The following is a 21,223-nucleotide window of genomic DNA, read 5'->3' on the forward strand; positions in this document are numbered from 1 at the left end:
AATGAAAGAAATACCTATGCAACCCAATAAAAATAATGTCTGCCTATAAGTTCTCCCGTTGGGATTTACTGATTTTGTGTAAGCCATTAAGCTTTCTAGTAAAAAATTTTCACCCCTCAAAAGCATAAAATACATTTTCCTATTCACTTCAAAAAAAAAAAAAAGTGAGTTGATTAACTTCAGTTGTTCTGAACAGAATAACAGAAGTTTGTTTTGGGTTCTTAGAAGAAAAATATTGTATTAGAATATGGCCATAAAAGCAGCCCTAATATCAATATATGTTAAAATTAAATTTACAGGTCAAAATACAAGTTTATAATACATATATTTCATTGGCTTGTTCATTTAGACTATTCTATAATATATGCAAATATATTAGCATGTGATCTAAAGTAGAGTTTTTCCACATATTAACTATCCTATTCTACACTTTTAGGAAAAATAACACTAAAGAACTATTTAGATAGCAATGACTTCAGATGGGCACTATGAATGTGTGAAGATCTAAATGTAAGGATAGTTTTCTATAAATCTAAATAAACATTCCAATTGTGAATTCATTTTAAACATAAACGGAAAATGGCACATTAGAAAATTCTTCTCATTTGTATGTTTATTTTGTTCTATCTATGTACAAAATCACCAATTGTGACCAAAAATATGTTTATAACCTTTTATCTCTATTGTGGTGTATAATCATAGAATAGTGCTAGTAAACCAAACAACTGAAGTGCCATAATCTATGCATATTCATGTACTTTCATACATTTTTATGTATATATCAATCTGGAAATTTAAAAAATTTTGTTTCTGGAAAAGGTTGCCAGTAATTCTGCAACACCCCTTAGCAAAGTATACACAGCTGAAATGAATACATGCCACTTGTATTATAACTATATGTATTTAATCAACCTTAAAAATCTAAAACTGCAAATTGACAGCCTTACATACATTATATAATAAATAGTAATCATAGGAGAAATTGTGATACCAAAAAAATACCTAGCTGTTTTTAAGGACCTTTTATTTCCTAGTCAAAAGATTGTTACTGAGTACTTCCTTTAACTGAACCTCAATGTCAAACAATTACACTTAATCTGTTTAAATATACACATAGACGTTGCTACAAAAGGCCATATTTCATTCTTTCTCATTGCCAAGTAGTATTCCATTGTGTATATAAACCACAATTTCTTTATCCATTCGTCAGTTGATGGACATTTAGGCTCTTTCCATAATGTGGCTATTGTTGAAAGTGCTGTTGTAAACGTTGGGGTACAAGTGCCCCTATGCATCAGTACTCCTGTATCCCTTGGGTAAATTCCTAGCAGTGCTATTCCTGGGTCATAGGGTAGGTCTATTTTTAATTTTTTGAAGAACTTCCATACTGTTTTGCAGAGCAGCTGCACCAGTTTGCATTCCCACCAACAGTGCAAGAGGATTCCCGTTTCTCCACATCCTCGCCAGCATCTATAGTCTCCTGATTTGTTCATTTTGGCCACTCTGACTGGCGTGAGGTGATATCTGAGTGTGGTTTTGATTTGTATTTCCCTGATGAGGAGCGACGTTGAGCATCTTTTCATGTGCCTGTTGGCCATCTGGATGTCTTCTTTAGAGAATTCATGTTTTCTACCCATTCTTCACTGGATTATCTGTTTTTCGGGTGTGGAGTTTGGTGAGTTCTTTATAGATTTTGGATACTGGCCCTTTATCCAATATGTCATTTGCAAATATCTTTTCCCATTCTGTTGGTTGTTTCCTTTGCAGTGCAGAAGTTTTTATCTTCATGAGGTCCCAATAGTTCATTTTTCCTTTTAATTCCCTTGCCTTTGGAGATGTCTCAAGTAAGAAATTGCTGTGGCTGAGGTCAGAGAGGTTTTTTTCCTGCTTTCTCCTCTAGGGTTTTGATGGTTTCTTGTCTCATATTCAGGTCCTTTATCCATTTTGAGTTTATTTTTGTGAATGGTGTAAGAAAGTGATATGGCCTTTTGTAGTAACATGGATGGAACTGGAGAGCGTTATGCTAAGTGAAATAAGTCATACAGAGAAAGACAGATACCATATGTTTTCACTCTTATGTGGATCCTGAGAAACTTAACAGAAGACAGTGGGGGAGGGGAAGGGAAAAAAAAAAAAGATTAGAGAGGGAGGGAGCCAAAACATAAGAGACTCTTAAAAGCTGAGAACAAACTGAGGGTTGATGGGGGGTGGGAGGAAGGGGAGGGTGGGTGATGGGTATTGAGGAGGGCACCTGTTGGGATGAGCACTGAGTGTTGTATGGAAACCAATTTGACAATAAATTTCATATTAAAAAAAAAACATATATATAGAACAGATTAGAAAAATCCAAAAGAATGGTTTATTCTCAGATATCCTTTAATGGTGTCAAATTCAGTGCAATACCAAAAATGCAACTTTATATGAGGTTAGCTTAATATTAAAATGTTGCTGATTTTTAGTAACAACTGTGAATGTAAACTGTACTGTCTGGTTTAAACTACAATGCAAAATTATTCCAAATATTATGAAATGTACACACAAAGGAAAGTTGTGTCTTCTATTTCTAATGAAGTGGTTAGTTGCGACAACTATTTAGATAATTCAAACGTAATTACCTGTATATTTTAAGTAAAGCTATTTTAAGGCTTTATTTCCCTTTTTCAAGTTGTAGGTACAGACATCAGTTAGAAATTATGAGTACCAGTATTATGTACCCAAACAGGTTGGAACTAAGAATCTCATAGTTGAACATTAGAGCTTAAATATCAAAATCAGAGCAGAAATCCTTAATGGGGTGCAGCCAATCAACCTTTAGGACATAAAATCATTTAGGAAACTGAGCTTCTATCCATACCAGAGAGATATATGTCAATCATTTGGTCAAAATTTTTTACAAAATAAATAAATAACACCAAGCACTGAAACATATATGAATATTACCAAGCCTAAATTGTTATTGGTAGTGGCAGTGTTCTATGTGTCTTAATTTTTCTCCGGATCAGCAACTATAAAATTTTCCTTTCCAAACAGGATTGAAATGCAACATGAATAAATGGCTACAATGTATTTTTGTCTTGTTTTAATTCTCTCAGGTTATGTCTACAATAGTCAACATCAAACGCTAAAGCTAAGAACTTATGTTTCAAAGAAAAGATTCTGGAATTCTGAATACCATGTTCCATTTCTCCTACACTAAGAAGCGAAAGGTGATGGGAAATAAAAGCAGTGCTTAGAAAGATAGAGGAATAAGCAGTAGTTTGATTTGCAGCCAATGACTAGTTACTAGTCATGTAAAATGGAAAAACCATTTCCACACTTTCCTTCGTTTTCATGTCTGGAAAAAGAACAATAATAATATTTTTTATTGGGAATTTTTTGAGAATTGAGAGGAAATGCGTAAAATTGCTTGGCATACCAAATTAAATTTAAAACTTGTATGGTGCATGATCTTAAAATTGGGTTCCCAAGCTATCTGTAGAACAATTTATATAACAAAAGGACTGTACACACCACAGTCTCTCTTATTCGTTTTCTCTTTCTGACTAGACAATTTCGATGAAATATTAAAATTGTCACAAAGTAAAGGTATTTGGCAGATGCACATCTATAGTGACCTTGTCACTTGCTAAATTTTAATAAACTTTTTCCAGGACTCAGTTGTCACTAAGCTTAGTTTTATGTGTATTTGGAGTACTAGTAGGTGAGTGACAAATGCTGTACAACTATACAACACATGTGGGTAACACAAAATCTCAAATCGTCTTGGTATTTAGAATCGCGGAGAAAATAATGGGTGACCAATGCATATCAGTAAATCCTATTGCATAAATGATCAGCATCATTACTCTCAGAATCTTTTCATCACTCACAACTAGAAGTTTCATTTAATTGGAAGACTTTTATGACCAGCTCTATAGAATTTTCCCTCAAAACTCTCAGTAGGTAATCACATATACTTCCACTGTGTAAAAGAGATCTTTTAGGTAGATGTTTCTCCAGTTTATACCTTTGATTTATATTCCAGCATCTCTCCCATCCCCTAGTCTCATATTGCTAATAGCCTGATATACATTCTCCCCTGTGATATATAACTTTAAAAAAGAATTGGGGATAAAAAAAAAGAAATAGAATGAAAAAAGCAATCTTGGGGGGAGAGCAAGCAAAGCCAGGTCTTCAAAATATATGTATCTGTTAGGAAGAGAGAGCTGGGTATTGTAGAAGAGAGCACAACAGAATTAGGTTGATGTGATCTGAATGTTTTTGCTCCTCTGGTATGAGGCCATCATGAGTTCTAATACTGTTTGAATGAGACCATTCTCTAGGTTTACATTTGGGAGTCTCTCATCAAAACTAAGCAAAAGCTTCATCAAAAAAAAGCTTATGCACAGTTAAGGAAACAGTCAACAAAACTAAAAGGCAACCTGTGGAATGGAAGAAGATATTTGCAAATGACATATCTGATAAAGGGTTAGAATCCAAAATATATATAGAATTTATAAAACAACACCCCAAAAACAAAAAATCCAATTTAAAAATGGGCAGAAGACATGAATACATATTTCTCCAAAGAAGACACCCAGATGGCCAACATCACTCATCATCAGGGAAATACAAATCAAAACTACAATGAGACATCACCCCACACCTATCAGAATGGCTGAAATCAACAACACAAGAAATGACAGGTGTTGGTGAGGATGTGGAGAAAGGGATATCCTTTTGCACTGTTGGTGGGAATGCAAACTGGTGCAGCCACTCTGGAAAATAGTATGGGGTTTTCTCAAGAAGTTAAAAACAGAACTATCCTACAATCTAGCAATTGTACTACTAAGTATTTACCCAAAGAATACAAAAATACTAATTCAAAGGGATACATGCACCCCGATGTTTATAGCAGCATTATCTACAATAGTCAAATTATAGAATCAGCCCAAGTGTCCATCAACTGATGAATGGATAAAGTGGATGTGGTATATAAACACAATGGAATATCACTCAGCCATAGAAAAGAATGAAATCTTGGCCATAGATCGAGCTAGAGAGTTATTATTATGCTAGGCAAAATAAGTCAGTCAGAGAAACACAAATACATATGATTTCACTCATGTGGAATTTCAGAAACAAAACAAATGAGCAAAGGAGAAAAAGGAGAGAGAGAGAGGCCAACCAAGAAACAGATATTTAATTATAGAGAACAAACTGATGGTTACCAGAATGGAGGTGGGTGGGAGGATGGTTAAATAGGTGATGGGGATTAAGAAGGGCACTTGTGATGAACACTAAGTATTATACAAAAGTCCTGAATTGCTGTATTGTATACTTGAAATTAATATTACGCTGTATATCAATGAACTGGAATTTGAATAAAAACTTTAAGAAAAAAGCTAATAAAAAAGTTTAAATTCACCCAGTCCAAAATCAGGTTCATCGTAGCTACCTCAATTTCCACAAACTGACAAGTTAGCAACCCCCTATTTCCATCAGTGATGTGCATATTTCATTCTCAACTACATTCAGAATAGGAGATCTGTGTTTTACTTCAGTCTTCAACTGTAACCATCCAGCAGCTACAAACTTATATACTCCATTTCCTTAACACTGGCTCTAGTATCTAGCTTCATTTTGTATAAAGAACTGAAAAGCTCACAAACCATGCAATCTGAAGCAAAAAACTTAACCTCAATTCATTTATCAGCAAAACTAGGAAGATAATCAATAATACCTACTGGATTCTTATAAGGATCAAATGAGAAAGTGGTGAAAAACACTTTTGTAAACTGCAAAGCTCTATGCATATTCAAGATGTAATTTAGTTGTTTTTCACGGCAAGGGTTTTATGATTTTTTATTGCCTTTACTGCCAACCTAATGTAAGTTTCATTACTATCCCAATAACCTCCTTAACCTCTAAACTAGTTTTTATACTTCTGTGTCTCCCTGATTCCAAATCATTCTGCAAATATTTTCCCATATCTCTCATAGTGGTAGAATGTCCTTGGTTCATTATTCAGTAACAAAATCTCTTAATGACTCCAAAGTTCCAATGGAATTCAGAAAATACTCTCCAGTCTATCAGAAGCCTTCCATCATATGGTCCTGACCTACCTTTGTATATGTATCTGTATTTCCCATTAATTCCCTCTAATACATTATAACATACTCACAATCACAGGCCCAAAACAAAATCCTTTACTTAATGGGTTCACAAAATCCCTTCTTTTAAAATCCTTACTCTCCTTTCAGATAAATCACCTATCATACTTTGTCATGAGCACATCTTGGCACTTCTGCTCAGATATGAACTTGTCTTTGTCTAAAATTTAACAATACATTATACCTTTCTCAAGGAACACGCCCTGCCTAGTATTTTGCTCCTAGAATGGTACTGTACATTCTGCAAGACCATATGGGCTGTGTGTGAATCATTTTTTAATTAGCCTGTAGTAACTAGGATAGCAATCTGCACTTTATAGATGCTCAAGAAAGCATTCGTCCTATTTAATTGTGTTGATATTCAGTTCCTAATCTCAGGGGAAAAAATAATGATTTCATAAGTAAGGTTTTTGTAGTTTTAGTTTTAGTTTTTAATTTTCCCATTTCTAACAGATTGAGTGAGTTTCCAAAAATGGTTCTCAACTCAAATCTGAGTTAGGCTGACCTGGGGAGTTTTTTCAAACAATTCATGTTTAGACTGTATCCCAAGCCTACTGAACCAGTATCTGTATCTGGAGAGGTATTATGTTAAGGAAAAGTGCTTCAAGTTGCATCTCCAGCTGCTGCAAATGGTCCACAATGTTTCTGGCAATAAATGAAAAAACACATTTTACTCTTGATTACAGGAAAACTTCAATGTTTTCTATCTTGTAGAATGGAGATGACACTTGACATCATTATAGAGATGTGCAAGATATTCTTCAATATAAGCAAAAAGAAAACCTGTTTGAAAATGAATGAAAAATCTTTTGGGATACACATGATAAAAATACCTGAAGTCACAAATATGTTAATTTTAAAACTTTTTTTAATTTTTATTTATTTTTGAGAGAGAGAAACAGAATGTGAGCAGGGGAGGGGCAGAGAGAGAGGGAGACACAGAATCTGAAGCAGGCTCCATGCTCCGAGCTGTCAGCACAGAGCCTGATGCAGGGCTTGAACCCACGAACGCTGAGATCATGACCTGAGCTGAAGTCAGACACTTAACCAACTGAGCCACCCAAGCGCCCCACAAATATGTTAACTTCGTAGTGAAAAACAATTACCATGAATGGGAAGAAGAGGTAGGGCTTTGTGTTCTTCTTTTGGAAAATTCAACACATTTTTCATGCATGTTATAATATAAATAGGCTGTATTTTTGCAGACTAAAATTACAAATTGCAAAATAGTCTGAAGGATGGTATGAGATGATAATAAAAGTGACAAAAAGAAACAATGTTTTGTTGCTTCAGAGCTGAATGACTGAATATCTTGTCTATACAAGTGTCCATCAATTGAAATGGTATTTAAAACTCTGCTTCCTTTCATTAGGAGACTGTTCTTTGGCTAAAAGCATCTATATAAGAAATTATTCCTGAATGTTTTAAATATAATAGAAACAGAAAGGTTTTAATTTTAAGGACAAAAACTAAGAACCCATGGAGATGCTAACAGGAACCTGAATCACAACCTTCTGAGGTAAAGCAGGTGGCACCTTAATTTTCATGGAGAATAAAGTGCAATTAAAGGTTTCCTTTTTGTTATTGCTCGATATTAAAATAGGATCTAGAATTCTACATTTGGAAAATACTGATTGAATTTGCATATGATTTAGATGGTTTTGTCTCTTCAACTAATAAGAGTGCAATACATATTAATTCAATGAATGAAAAAATTAAGATAAATCACATGTAATATAAACAAATCTCACAAACTTAATGTTGAGGGAAGCCAGACACAAAAGAGTACCTACTACTTAATTCCATTTGTATAATTCAGAAACAGGCAACACTGAAGTATGTTAACAAAAGTCAGGAAGGTGGTTAACTAGAAGGAGGGGCAATAATGAATGGAAGAGGGAAGAGGAAGGCTTCTGCAGTGCTGGTAAAGCTGTTTCTTTCTTTCTTTTTTTTAAATTTTTTTTTTAACATTCATTACTTTTTTAGAGACAGAGTGTGAGTGAGGGAGGGAGACACAGAATCTAAAGCAGGCTCTGAGCTGTCAACACAGAGCCCCATGTGGGGTTCGAACTCAAGGATGGCGAGATCATGACATGAGCGGAAGTCACTTAACTGACTGAGACACCCAGGAGCCCCAGTGGTAAAGCTGTTTCTTGATGTGGGTGCTGAATATACTGTATTGAATGCTGTATTCAAATTTGTGAAAACTCATTGAGCTGTATATTTATGATGTGTGCACTTTTCTGTACTACATTAACGTTGAATTAACGTTTATTTTACACCTCCTGCTCTGTGCTGACAGATCAGAGCCTGGAGCCTGCTTTGGATTCTGTGTCTTCCTCTCTCTCTCTGCCTCTCCCCTGCTCACACTCTGTCTCTCTCTGTCTTTCAAAGAATAAATAAAATAAAATGTTAAAAAGTTTATTTTAAAAAAGGACCGTTTAGCTCCATCTCTTATTATGTTTGGAAAGACCTTCCAAATTCAGAGATTATTTTGTAGTCTTCTATTTTCTTTTCTTTGTGTTTTATTCTTTTCATTTATGTGGCTATTTTTTGGTCAATGGTATGAGTTTTAATTAATTCTTAATTAAACTTAAATCTTACACATAAATTATTTCAAATCATGTAAAATGCTCAATTGGTTATTTTCCAATTTGTCATTCTTCCTATTCTCATTCTAAATTAAAACTTGACTGGCCTTGAAAACACAGGCTTCTTTCCCAGCAGGTCTGGACCTGACTTACTGTAGAATATTGGGTCCTGAGAGTTATAGATCTTACTACTAAATCATGTTGATAAGCCAAATTAAAAAGTAACATTTTCAGGTAATTTGAGTTCTTTTCCTGTGATGTAGGGGAGCGACATTTACCACTCCAAAATGTCTCTTTAGAGTTTTATCCATGTAAGTAATCTCTACACCCAACATGGGCTCAAATTTACAACCCCAAGATCAAGAGTCGTATGCTCCTCTAACTGAGCCAGCCAACCTCCCCCAAAATGTGCCTCTTTTGCATGTGGATTATTTTATGCTGATTATTTTTAAGAAACAGAAGGCTTGGAAGAACCTTTGATCTTCCACCTAATTGCCTAACAGAATTTAGATAGAGGACCAACTCCAGGAAGGGAACTATCACCATAGATTACTATACTATGAACTAGGTATAGTAAGCAGGGAGGTAAACCCCCTATAAAACTCCTATGGTGGACAGACCTATCAAAGTCTGTTTGTTAAAATTCCTCCTGTGTCCCAATTATTTCTGTAGGGCCCAACAAACATTTCTTACCAAACACTTATTCTGTTTTTATCTTCCTGTGAATAAATCTTCTTTCCCTTTGAAGTCCCAGACCTCTACCCATTTCTCCTTAAGTCTGAATGGGATATAAGCCTCAATTGCCTAGCTGCCTCTGGCCCTTATAGTCTTTATGGCACTCCCATATATATGTAATTAAGTGTGATTTTCTCTTGTTAATCTGTTTTATGCCAATTTAAATCTTAGACCAGCTGAAAGATTCTTGAAGGATAAAGGAAAATTTTTCCTTCCCAACAATGTCAATGAGTTAATCCTAATTCAGCAATGGTGGCATTGAGATACAAAATCACTTGTTTTGAAAACACAGACTTGTAACCCACATCTTTTCTGACACACATTTATAAAACCTCAGCTCCACCCACTTTCCCTCTTTCCAGAGTTTGCCAGAATGTTCTGTGCTATTCTCAACAGTTCTCTACAAATTCCCGTTCTTCTTTTTCTAGAACTATATAAATCCTATGACTAAAAATTCTGTTTCTCCACTACTGTGATTCAGGATTTCTTTTGTTCCAATTCCTTTTCTCTTTCCCTAAACTGCACTGTAAAAACTTTTTCTACTGTACTGTTGCTTTCTTAACTATTCTTTCAGTATCCATAGACTTAAAAACAAATTATTCGCATCACAATGTTGAATTATGATACTGTTGCCAAAATAAATAACAATTTTAGCCTTGTAACAAATATTTACACTCTTTTCATAAATATCCACATTTATTTCACCTTTTAACCTTGTGGAAACTAAAAAATTATAGAACTATAGGAAAATCATGAATTCACATTAATTACAATAATGGCATGATTTCATTACTTATTTCTTAGATATGCTGGACTTGGCAAATGACTGGAAGTGGTAGCTGAGAGCAAGAGAGGAGTCAATATCATGTTTCAAGTCTGCAAGCCTGGGATTATGATAATGTCTGGAGATGACACTAGAGAGTGAAATCCAGTAGAGTCCAAGTAAATGTAAAAATATAAAAACATTTGTCTACTTACCCACTGTTCAGAGTGAGTCTACTCTAAACCTCTTTGTCTACTCTTCACAATTCAATCTCTTATGAGCCTTTCCTACTACTCCAGTTTCCAAGGACCTTCCCTAGGGCTCCCCAGGTCACCCTATAATCCAACAATTAAAAAGCTGACCCTGGCAGGGGCGCCTGGGTGGCTCAGTCAGCTGAGCGCGGACTTCAGCTCAGGTCATGATCTCGCGGTCCGTGAGTTCGAGCCCCACATCGGGCCCCTGTGCTGACAGCTCAGAGCCCAGAGCCTGTTTTAGATTCTGTGTCTCCCTCTAGCTGACCCTCCCCCGTTCATGCTCTGTCTCTCTCCGTCTCAAAAATAAATAAAACGTTAAAAAAAAAAAAAAAGTTGACCCTAGCAAAGAAAAGGGTTTCCAGGGACCTATTTTAATTGCACAGCTGTCATCTATTTTGATGGTTGATAAACATTTTGAATATCACCCCCTGGTAATCTCACAATAAAATAAAACCTACGAGAGGAAAGGCAGATTTAGCGGTGAAGTTGATGATTAATTCACATTGGACATAATTAAATAGACTCAGTTTCTTTGTTAAATAAAAAAAAAAATCGAAGGTGTCTACAAATAGTTTTTAAAAAGTGAGAAAATGACAGCTGAATTAATTACTGCCTGAAGTTTCAACTAAAGAGATATAATCGCTAACATCATTCAAGATAATTTCATAATTTCAAGTAAAGGGCAGAAATGAGAAGATAAATAACCATCACTGATAGAGGATTGTGTGTTTATCAGAAAGACAACAGAGTTATTTCAAATACTCTCTTCTGTAACATTGAAATAACACAAGAAGCTACTCCATTAAAGACACTGTAACTTACATTGTGGGAAACAGTAAGACAAAATACAGTCCTTAACCTCAGGGAGTTTACAATTTAATATGACAGCTAAAGCAGAAACAAAATTTCAGCATAAATCATAATATGCTAGATATGCTAATTAGCATTCCTAAATGGTAAACACAATACACAAAAGAGAGGGATTAAATGAATTTAGATGTATAGGAAAAGCTTTCAGACAATTTGAGACTATTTAACTTGGGCTGAGGGGCATCTGACTTAAGCTCAGGTCATGATCTCAGCGTTCATGGGTTCGAGCCCCACGTTGGGCTCTGTGCTGACAGCTCAGAGTCTGGAACCTGCTTCAGAGTCTTTGTCTCCCTCTCTCTCTGCCCCTCCCCTGGTCATGCTCTGTCTCTCCTTCAAAATTAAATGAACATTTAAAAAAAAAATTTTTTTTAATTTAAATTGGACCAGAACAGAAAACCAACAGGCAAAAATTAACACAGAAATGGAAGGACATATAAAACACATTAAAGAAAATTAAAATATTCTTGTATAAAGATTAGAATTGTGTATTTTCACTAGCCTGACAAATTGTTTAGCATATAATAAATGCTCAATAACAATGTCTTCCAAAATTAGTTAATAGAATTTCTATTAGGACATAGAGACATACAAAAATGATTACCACCTTAGATATCATCATATACATAATTAAATCAGTCTTTAATGAGGGTAAGAATTATAGATTGGAGGGAAAAGGGGACAAAACCCCACGAACTATATGTGAGGAAAATCATTACCTAAATTCGTAGGAGGTGGAGGAACAAACGGTATGGCAGTAAACAACACATAGATTATGAAATTCCATTTATCTACATTTTTAAAAAGTCTCCAAGGAGTGGAGGTGGTGGAACGAGAAAAGTGAATACACATTTAGGACATTCAGGGTTAACTGCAAGCAATCAGACAGCTATTGTTAGGGAAAGTTTAATTAGAGTAAGTGAGAAGATTTTAAATAAATGAAAAAACTACAAAAGGTTTGCACGTGTTTCTCCTAAATGAGTTATAAATGCCTTAGACAACTTACAAGTAAATTCTTGAGTGGGGCACTGGACCGAGAATGACTGCTATTTCACACCATGATGATGCATAATTGCAGAACTAAAACATCAAGTGTGTTTATCAACTATCTTCAAAAGGAACAGACTAGAAAATGATAGATAGCACTTACATGGTATTTCCCAGATAAATGAAGTTTGCACTTATTCTGTGTCACTATTTAAAACAACTACATTAGACACCATGCAGAGTGCTAATAAAACCTTTACTCTCCTTGTTCAGCACATTTCAAGAGTCAAATTTTATGACTGGCAGCTCACTAGTTCAGCCTTTTCATGAAGTCATCGTCGAGAGATAGCGATCTACTCGGTGGCCCATTTACAATCAGTCCCACATCAGAGCCACGAGGTTTTAACGCAGAGCTGTTCTGTGGACGCTCCCTGAATTTTAAACGAGCCACAAAGTCAGCTGAAGCTACTTCAAGCAATTGAAGCTTTTCAAAGATACTACCACTGATTGCTTTGTAACCCAGACAAGTCAGTTTCTCAGCACTTCAGCTTTTCAATTGTTAAAATGAGGTTTTAAATATTCTTACTTCACATCACTTGACAAAATGGTGGGGATTATGGAGACGATTTTAGTAAAGTGGTTTTAACTTGTTGAAAATTGGTACATTTACACTGATTATTCATACTAAGGTCAAGCAATGTCTCTGCACTCAGACCACTGCCAAGGTGTTTAAATAGAAAAGGACAAGTGACTATATTTCTTCTGTTGCAAATTAGCTCAGGCTACCCATTTTAATGTCAACTGGTTATTTGCGCAACAGCATTGCCACATTTTTGTAGGCATCAGGGTGCACAAGATGTTTGTTACAGAATTAATCTCAAGTTGATGAATTACGTTAAACATACCATTAGATTTCTGACCCCAAATCACACCACTTCATGAAGTTCCTAATCTGCGAATATAATTATCACCTCAATTATCTGAAGCACACTAGCTAGTAAAACAAAACGTGTTTGTAAGCAAGTAACACCATCAAGCATTGTTCACTTAAATTCTTGACTGAAATATTCTCTCTGAACTGACAGATCAGGTTACTTTATGGGTTACCTATGGTTAAATTCATACACAAAATAATATAGATATCTGAACAGTTTTCCCCCACTTTGTAAGGGGACACTCAAAACAATGACATACAGACAAATAAAACTGATTTAAAAATAAAACAAAGAGCTGATATAAAGTTACTTAAGATGTATATTATATGGGTTTAATTAAACTTTACATGGTGCTAGCCGGTATGATAGTTGCCAACCAGATGTTGCAATAGGGCACTTGGAATATAGTCAGTCTGAATGAGGTATGCTGCAAGCATCAATAACATACCGGATTTCAAAGACTTAGTATAAAAAATGTAAAATGTCTCATTGCTAATTATATTGATATTGATTCTATATTAAAATAATATTTTGCATATATAGAATTAAATAAAATATATTATTACATCATTTTCATTGGTTTATTTTTAGTTTTCAATGTTGCTACTAGAAAATTTTAAATTACATATGTGATTTGCATTATATTTATACTAGACAATGCTGATATAGCTGTCAAAAACAGGTGAGAGGAATCCACTGAGTAAATAATCTTTTTTCTAAATAGAGGAAACAAAAGTTCTCAACCTAGATACAGAATTTAAAAATTGATACATGTACATGATTCCTGACAAATACTAAAGACAACAGGAAACAGTTTCTGCTGATAATTACATTGTATCATGAAATATAATGAATGTCAAATCATGTTCACCCTGATTTCAGGAAAGAACATCTACATTGGGAAATTATGTCAGATAAACAAAATGTGTGTAGAAAGTATAATAACCATGTTATCATAAGCATATGTAACCACAAGCTGGAATATCAACTTGTAGAACAATCTACACAGTGACTACTACACATTATAAAACTAGTATCCGGATTCTATGGCTTTTAAGCATTATTGTTATTACAGACTAATGTGCCTTTCAAATTTCATCAATCATATTTATTTAGAAGAAAGACTTATCAAAAATTATTTAATTATTTTAATTTTGCTTTTTATATGTCATTCTCAAACATCATTTTGCTAACACTGAAAAGCTAATTACTATACCCGGGTCATAGAAAATTATGCACTGAAGTTTCTTAGATTAAAATATGGATCTATATTCTGGATTAAAGAAAGAGCATTTTGACCCGTTAAAAAATTATTAAACCAGTTATAAAATTATAATACACTCCTGCAATTATTCTGCTAATCATATAATTCATTTCCAAGGAATGTTCAAAGTTCCCCCTAACAATCCTTCCCCTGCCACCTTCATCCCCTTTTTATTGTCAGACAGTCTTACTCCTGAGAGTTCTTTTGAACATGCTGTTAATGATGGTATATTGAGGTGGAATTTAAAATTAAATCAACATGGGATCCACTACCACCAATAGGTGAAGATCCAATGACAAGATGAGTTCATCAAATTTCAACACCTAAATGTTTCCTTTCCATCTAAATTCATGTCTCAAAAGTAAATCATTGTATATAAAAAAAAAAACAAACCTAATCTAATGACCCAAATGCTTCACTTCCTTTAACTACATTCTATAATCCCCCCATCTTTCTATTTCTACTCTCCCTCATGCGCTTGTTCTCACTCAAGCTCTTATTCTCATAATCTAAGACAGCTCGTTTATACAATTGGATAGCTATCAAGATTCTTTCAAAATCTGAAATACTCATTTACCTCTCCTAACTTCCTGTTACATAAGACTTGCTACCTAGGAAAGCTTCATCCACCTCTCTGAGTAATATAAAATGTTAGGAAATGGCATACTTCTGTTAAAACGTTTCTTAAATAGTACTTGCATTCTTCTTCATTACAACATTATCAATTGCCAAAGAATCATAGAGTAAGACCAATGTCCAGGTTGAAGGCTTTTATTTATATGCCATGATTTATAATTATAATGTTAGAGAAATATAGTGTATTATTTATGAGTGAACTGTTGGACGAAGAACACTGCCAGGGTTCAAGTCCTGGCTCCACCATTTGTTACTTGTGTGACCTAGGCACATTACTTCTTTGCCTTGATTTTTTTATCTGTAAAATAGTATTAATACACTACCTATCTCTTACTGTGAAAATTAAATAAGGAATAACATGAAAAATGCTGAGAGAATACCTGGCATATTAAAAATATTCAATAAATCATATGCTCAAAACTCCAATATCAAAAAAGAAAGAAAAATGATAATTAAATTCCAAGGTAATTCTGATCTCCAAAACTATTCAAAATTTTTGTGGCTCAGAAGTAGACTGGAAGACAGAAGGAGAGTCATAAAATCTCACTTTTCAAAAGCAGGACAATAAAACATCTACAATGTCTGCAAATTTTAGATTAAAGGTCATAGATGCAAATGAAATCTGAATTTATACACTTCATTTCAAAGTGTTCAAATTAAAATTTCCCTAATTTCCTAAGAGAGAAAGGCCACCATTGTTGCATTCTCAATTAAAATTTAAAACAGGGTATGATATAAAGCATAAAGTCCTGCTTTACTCAGATTGGCATTATTTCTTCTATTTATTCTGAGGTGCAAAACTCATTTTCTCAGTGAATAAAGTTTAATGAAGCAATGGAGCGAGCATATGTCTCTATGAGAAAACATAATGTTTTCTACTGAGATTTCTCCAGAATTCATGTAGAAATTGATTATCTTTCAGAGTAACTTTAGGGTTGCCTGGGTGGCTCAGTCAGTTAAGCATCCAACTCTGGACTTCGGCTCAGGTCATGATCTTGCAGTTTGTGAGTTCGAGCCACCCCCCCCCCCCCAATGGGCTCTATGCTGACAGTACAGAGCCTTCTTGGGATTCTCTCTCTCTCCTTCTCTCTCTGCCCCTCCCTCACTTGTGCTCTCTCTCTCTTTCAAAAATAAATAAATAAACTTAAAAAAAGAGTAACTTCAAATGGTGTTAGGATGCTTTAGCACAGTCATGCTTGAGATACCACTTGAAGAATGAAACCAATTATTTGGTGAGAGCTGAAGTGTGGGATAGTATCTTCACCTCTCTCTCCATCCCCCCTTATCAGTCCACAAAAAGGAGAAAATACTAGTTGGGCCAAATTCCACATCACCAATTGGACCATGTATGCAAATGAATGGATGGGGGGTGGGAGAGAGGGGAAAATGGGTGATGGGCAATGAGGAGGGCACTTGTCAGGATGAGCACTGGGTGTTGTATGGAAGCCAATTCGATAATAAATTATATTTTAAAAAAAAAGGAATGACCTAGGGCAAAGTGAGATGTGAGCATTTCTGGGTCCCTTGGCTTAACACCATTTAAAACCACATCAGTATTGGGGCACCTGGGTGGCTGGGTCAGTTAAGCATCTGACTTTGGCTCAGAACATGATCTGAGTTTGTGGGTTTGTGGCATCTGAGTTTGTGCCCCATGTCAGGCTCTGTGCTGACAGCTCAGAGCCTGGAGCCTGCTTCAAATTCTGTGTCTCCCTCTCTCTCTGCCCCTCCCTCACTCTCACGCTCTCTCAAAAATGAATAAATGTTAAAAAAAAATAGTTTTTAAAAACACCTCAGTATCAATCCTACTTAAAACAGTAGAAACAGTGGAAAAATGAAGAAAGAGAAAAAAGTAGTGTGTAACTTCTCTGTTAGTATTTAACATGTACTGTGATATGCAGAGGAAAACCATGATTTTGGAGCTCTGAACATTGGCAATCACCAGACATAATTCTAGAGTTTTGTTTTGTTTTTTGTTTGTGAGGTATGTGCCTTTTTTAAGGGGGTTAAGGGTACTCAAGTGTTCCCATGGATGACAGGGCATAAAAAGTTATAGGAATCTTCAGGGAAATTATGAGGCACAGACATTTGAGAATCACTACTATGCAGCTATATAAGACATCTGTAAGTTTTCCAGTGAAAAATCAAGTCCCAGTTGAAAATCTGCAATGTTACTAAAAATGAGGAAGACCTCTATTTTATTCTCCAAATTGAAAAATTACACTAATGCTTAAAATCCCATGTAAGCACCTCAGTAACATTTGGCAACATCACACAATCTGCAATCTGAAGATTAAAATTAAAACATATGGTCATATTGATATATTTTTAAAGAAAACACATTTCAAGAGCAAGAATAAAAGAAGAGATTGTCTTACCTCCCATCTCGATCCCAGTCATACACCTCTACTTTGATTGTTCTGTCCATGAGGAAAACATACACATAGTTACTTAGTAAGATTAAAATAACATGATTGAGCATTAAAAAATAAGTTGCAGATTTTCTTAGATGAAATAATGTAGGTTTCATAAAATAGTTTGAAGTCGATTTTGTTGATTTTATTACTATATTTTGATTTATATCTTAAAATGGGTTTTTCAAATCTTATTGATTCTTCAAAGGCATAGGGAAAGTATATGGGAGGAGCATGCGGAATTTGACATAGCTCCTCAATGAGAAGGTCTGCAACTACTTTCCTACTCTTGAAAACCATTGTGTTAGAGCAGGATTTCTCGATTTTAGCATGAATCACAATCACATGGAAAGCTTCTCACACCTTGAACTGTTGGACTTCATGCCCAGAGTTCCCAGTTCAGTGGGCTTGAGTTGGGGCCTAAGAATTTGAATTTCTACCAAGTTAAACCAGGTGATGCTGATGCTGCCCATCAAGAACCACACTGCAAGAACCACTTTCTTATAAAATGAGTTCAGTTAGATAAAGTTATGATCTTGTTAAATGAATAAAAATGACATTCAACTTCAATTTTCAAGGAAATTTAACGACATGCTGCTAATCAATAGTTCCTTCTACACTAGTTAATAGAATAAATTTGCATTTTTCTAATACTCAAGTAACAAGATAAATAAAATAGCAAAGATATTGGGTTTTTACTTTCTATTTATTTGCTTTTCCTTTGGGGGTAAGGGCTTTAATTATAAACCTCATAATCAACTTCTATTTGAAAAAGAAAAAAAAAACTTTAATGTCAAGAAATCTTAAGGTATATTGTGGGAGGATCTTCAGGGTCACCTCACCCAGTTACTTGTAAAGCACCAGAATCTCCCTGTCCTCCATCTATATAACTTTTATGATTCAACATCCATGAGAACAGTGATGCCAAATAGCATTTTCCATAGGAGACTCTTAAATATGGAGAACAAACAGAGGGTTACTGGAGGGGCTGTGGGAGGGGGGATGGGCTAAATGGGTAAGGGGCATCAAGGAATCTACTCCTGAAATCATTGCTGCACCAAATGCTAACTAACTTGGATGTAAGTTAAATAATAATAGTAATAGCATTTTCAAGAACGCCTCAGAGTTGATAATATACATAGTCATAGTCTTCTACATTTACTTATTCCACTCCAGAAAGATAATGCCAAATTAAAGCATTGAGGCAATGAAAATTCTACAGTGACTTTTGAATAGTATGTCAAAACAAACTAAAATTTAATGTATTTTTAGCATTTTGCATATTTCTGGCCTTGGAAAATCAATCAGTTTAACCAAACTTTAGTCAAATTATCCCTCTTCCCCAAATTATCATGAATAAAAAAAAAAGCTATTCAAAAATTCTGAATAAATCGTCTGTTGGTAAATACACATTTACATAGGTAAAGAAGCACCCTAAATTTTTTAAATTTGGCTTAGATTATCAGATATAAAATCTATAGTAAATATTCAAAACTCTCAGAAAAGTCGTCATTTATTTTACCTGTCATAATCACCATTACATAATGCTCTGACTGAGATCTTGAATGCTTGCCATACAGGATTTAGAGTGTTTTTGACAACTTCTGTTTTATGACAAATTGTAAAACTGTAAAAAAAAAGTTTTCAGTTATTTTTATAATTCAGTTATTATATACGGCCTAAGTAGTAATAATTCTTTTTCTTTCTTGTGTAGAACAAATGTTGTCGTCGCTCTGTGGCTGGTATACCATTTAGCAAGAAGAGATTTGTTTTAAAACTTTAACGATAAGCTCACTACAACACAAAGCAATGAGATTCTGCAATAAGTTTGTGAAAGACGATCTTTTGCACATTCAATAAATTCTAAAGTTGCTTTGTAAATAATCTCTATAAAAATTGTGATGACAAATCAAACAGTGAAAAATATCTATGTATGCCCAACAAGATTAGCTTGTTATAGTGCTGAGAAGAAAAACCTGGTTGGGTGGGTTGAAGACAGAAACAGAAACAGAGTTTGGAAACAATATGTTTGGAGAGTTTAATTGTAAAGAGAAATTGGGGGTAGCTTCAGGGGATAGATTAGTCCCTAGAAAGTTTGTGGTTTTTGTTACTTTAAATTTTTCTCTCCAAGATGGAAGAAAAAACAGCAAGGTTGTATACTGAAGGAGAAGTCCCAGTAGACAGGGAAACAATTTATGATGCATAAGAGAGAGGGGAGAAAGGCTACAGCAATGTCCTTAAATAGATGAAAGTGGATGGGATCCAGGGCATCAATGCAGAAGTTGGCCTTGGGACCTCAGATAGTCATTCTCTAGGAACATTCAAGAAGGCAGAGTGCACCGGAGATGCTGTGATGGGATCATGAGAAAGTTCTGCAACTGCCTCCATTTTTTTATGAAATAGGAAGCATGATCATCAGCAAAGAAGAAAGTGAGCAGATGTGCTCAAGTGTCTGGGAGAGAGTGAAAGTTGGTGGATTATGTTAAAAAGTAGGATTCTTGAAGAGGCCTAAGGGCCCCACTTAAGGTAAACATCATGAATTTATAGTGAGACAACCCAGCTTATAGTTCTTTCTTTATCTAAACCATGGGCTCTATATATCTAAAGAGTACACAATAAGAGGTCAAATCTATGTAGCCTTAAAGATGGTTTTCCGATTCAAATTCCAATGTTGTTTCCACCGAACCATTCAATCTCCATATATCAATTAGGTCCTGGAAATGTTTTTGCCTAACATAAATGTATGCAAAGTTCATGAGCTATGAAATTATCCTGGCCAGAATGATATCCAAACCCAATCCTCAGGAAGACCTTAGTAATGAAGTGTTTCAAACACAGGGACCCCAGTAACAGTCATGAACATGAGAATATGACATAATCACCGTAGTGGACATATTGCACATAACCCCCACAAGAAAATACTCTCATTTCAAAAAAGGCTCTGAGTTGATTTTCCTCCTCTCAGTCAAGAAAAGTCTATTTCTATTGAGAGATCAAATAGAAACATAATCTAAAAGGATCAAGTATTCATTACAAGATTTATGGCATTAGTGCTATCCCCTTCCTGGTAGTACCCTCGCCCATCTAAACAAACTCCTGCCACTAAATTCACAAGCTCAAGAGAACAGATCTGTGGTTATATGTTCTCAGAGTTGACTCACCCAACAGCACTTTAGGGGCAAAAGCCATGAAAAGAAAGATGGAAGACAGACTGAAAAGATTCAAAAAAGGGTCATTGAGATACCTAAGATGGAAGAAAAGCAAAGGACATAAGGAAGGAATAGGCAGGAAGAACACAGAAGGAATCAAATGAGAAAAGACAGTACACAAAAATGGTTAAAAAAAATTCATGGGGAGCGAGGCACCTGGGTGGCTCAGTCGGTTAAGCCTCTGACTTCAGCTCAGGTCATGATCTCACAGTTTGTGAGTTTGAGCCCCGCATCGGGCTCTGTGCTGACAGCTCAGAGCCTGGAGCCTGCTTCAGATTCTGTGTCTCCCTTTTTCTCTACCCCTCCCCAGATCACACTATGTCTCTCTCTCCCCAAAATATGTAATTTTGCCCCCAAAATTACATATATAGTTGACCCTTGAATAATTCAGAGGTTAGAGGCATTAACCAACCAGTCAA

At 35.1% G+C, this 21,223-nt stretch overlaps 1 protein-coding gene across 4 annotated transcripts in view; it reads right to left on the bottom strand.

The window, feature by feature from the left end:
• Nucleotides 1-21,223, bottom strand: part of CPNE8 (copine 8) — a 285,057-nt gene that overhangs the window by 146,057 nt on the left and 117,777 nt on the right. For all 4 annotated transcript variants that reach the window (XM_053226117.1, XM_027035891.2, XM_053226118.1 and 1 more), the window contains 2 exons: nucleotides 19,118-19,222; nucleotides 17,560-17,601 (listed from right to left, as the gene is read on the bottom strand). In XM_053226117.1, the coding sequence (XP_053082092.1) occupies nucleotides 17,560-17,601; nucleotides 19,118-19,222 (147 nt within the window). The remainder of the gene's footprint in view (nucleotides 1-17,559; nucleotides 17,602-19,117; nucleotides 19,223-21,223) is intronic.

Source organism: Acinonyx jubatus, chromosome B4 (genome assembly GCF_027475565.1).
Source record: "Acinonyx jubatus isolate Ajub_Pintada_27869175 chromosome B4, VMU_Ajub_asm_v1.0, whole genome shotgun sequence".
NCBI classification, from domain to species: Eukaryota; Metazoa; Chordata; class Mammalia; order Carnivora; family Felidae; genus Acinonyx; species Acinonyx jubatus.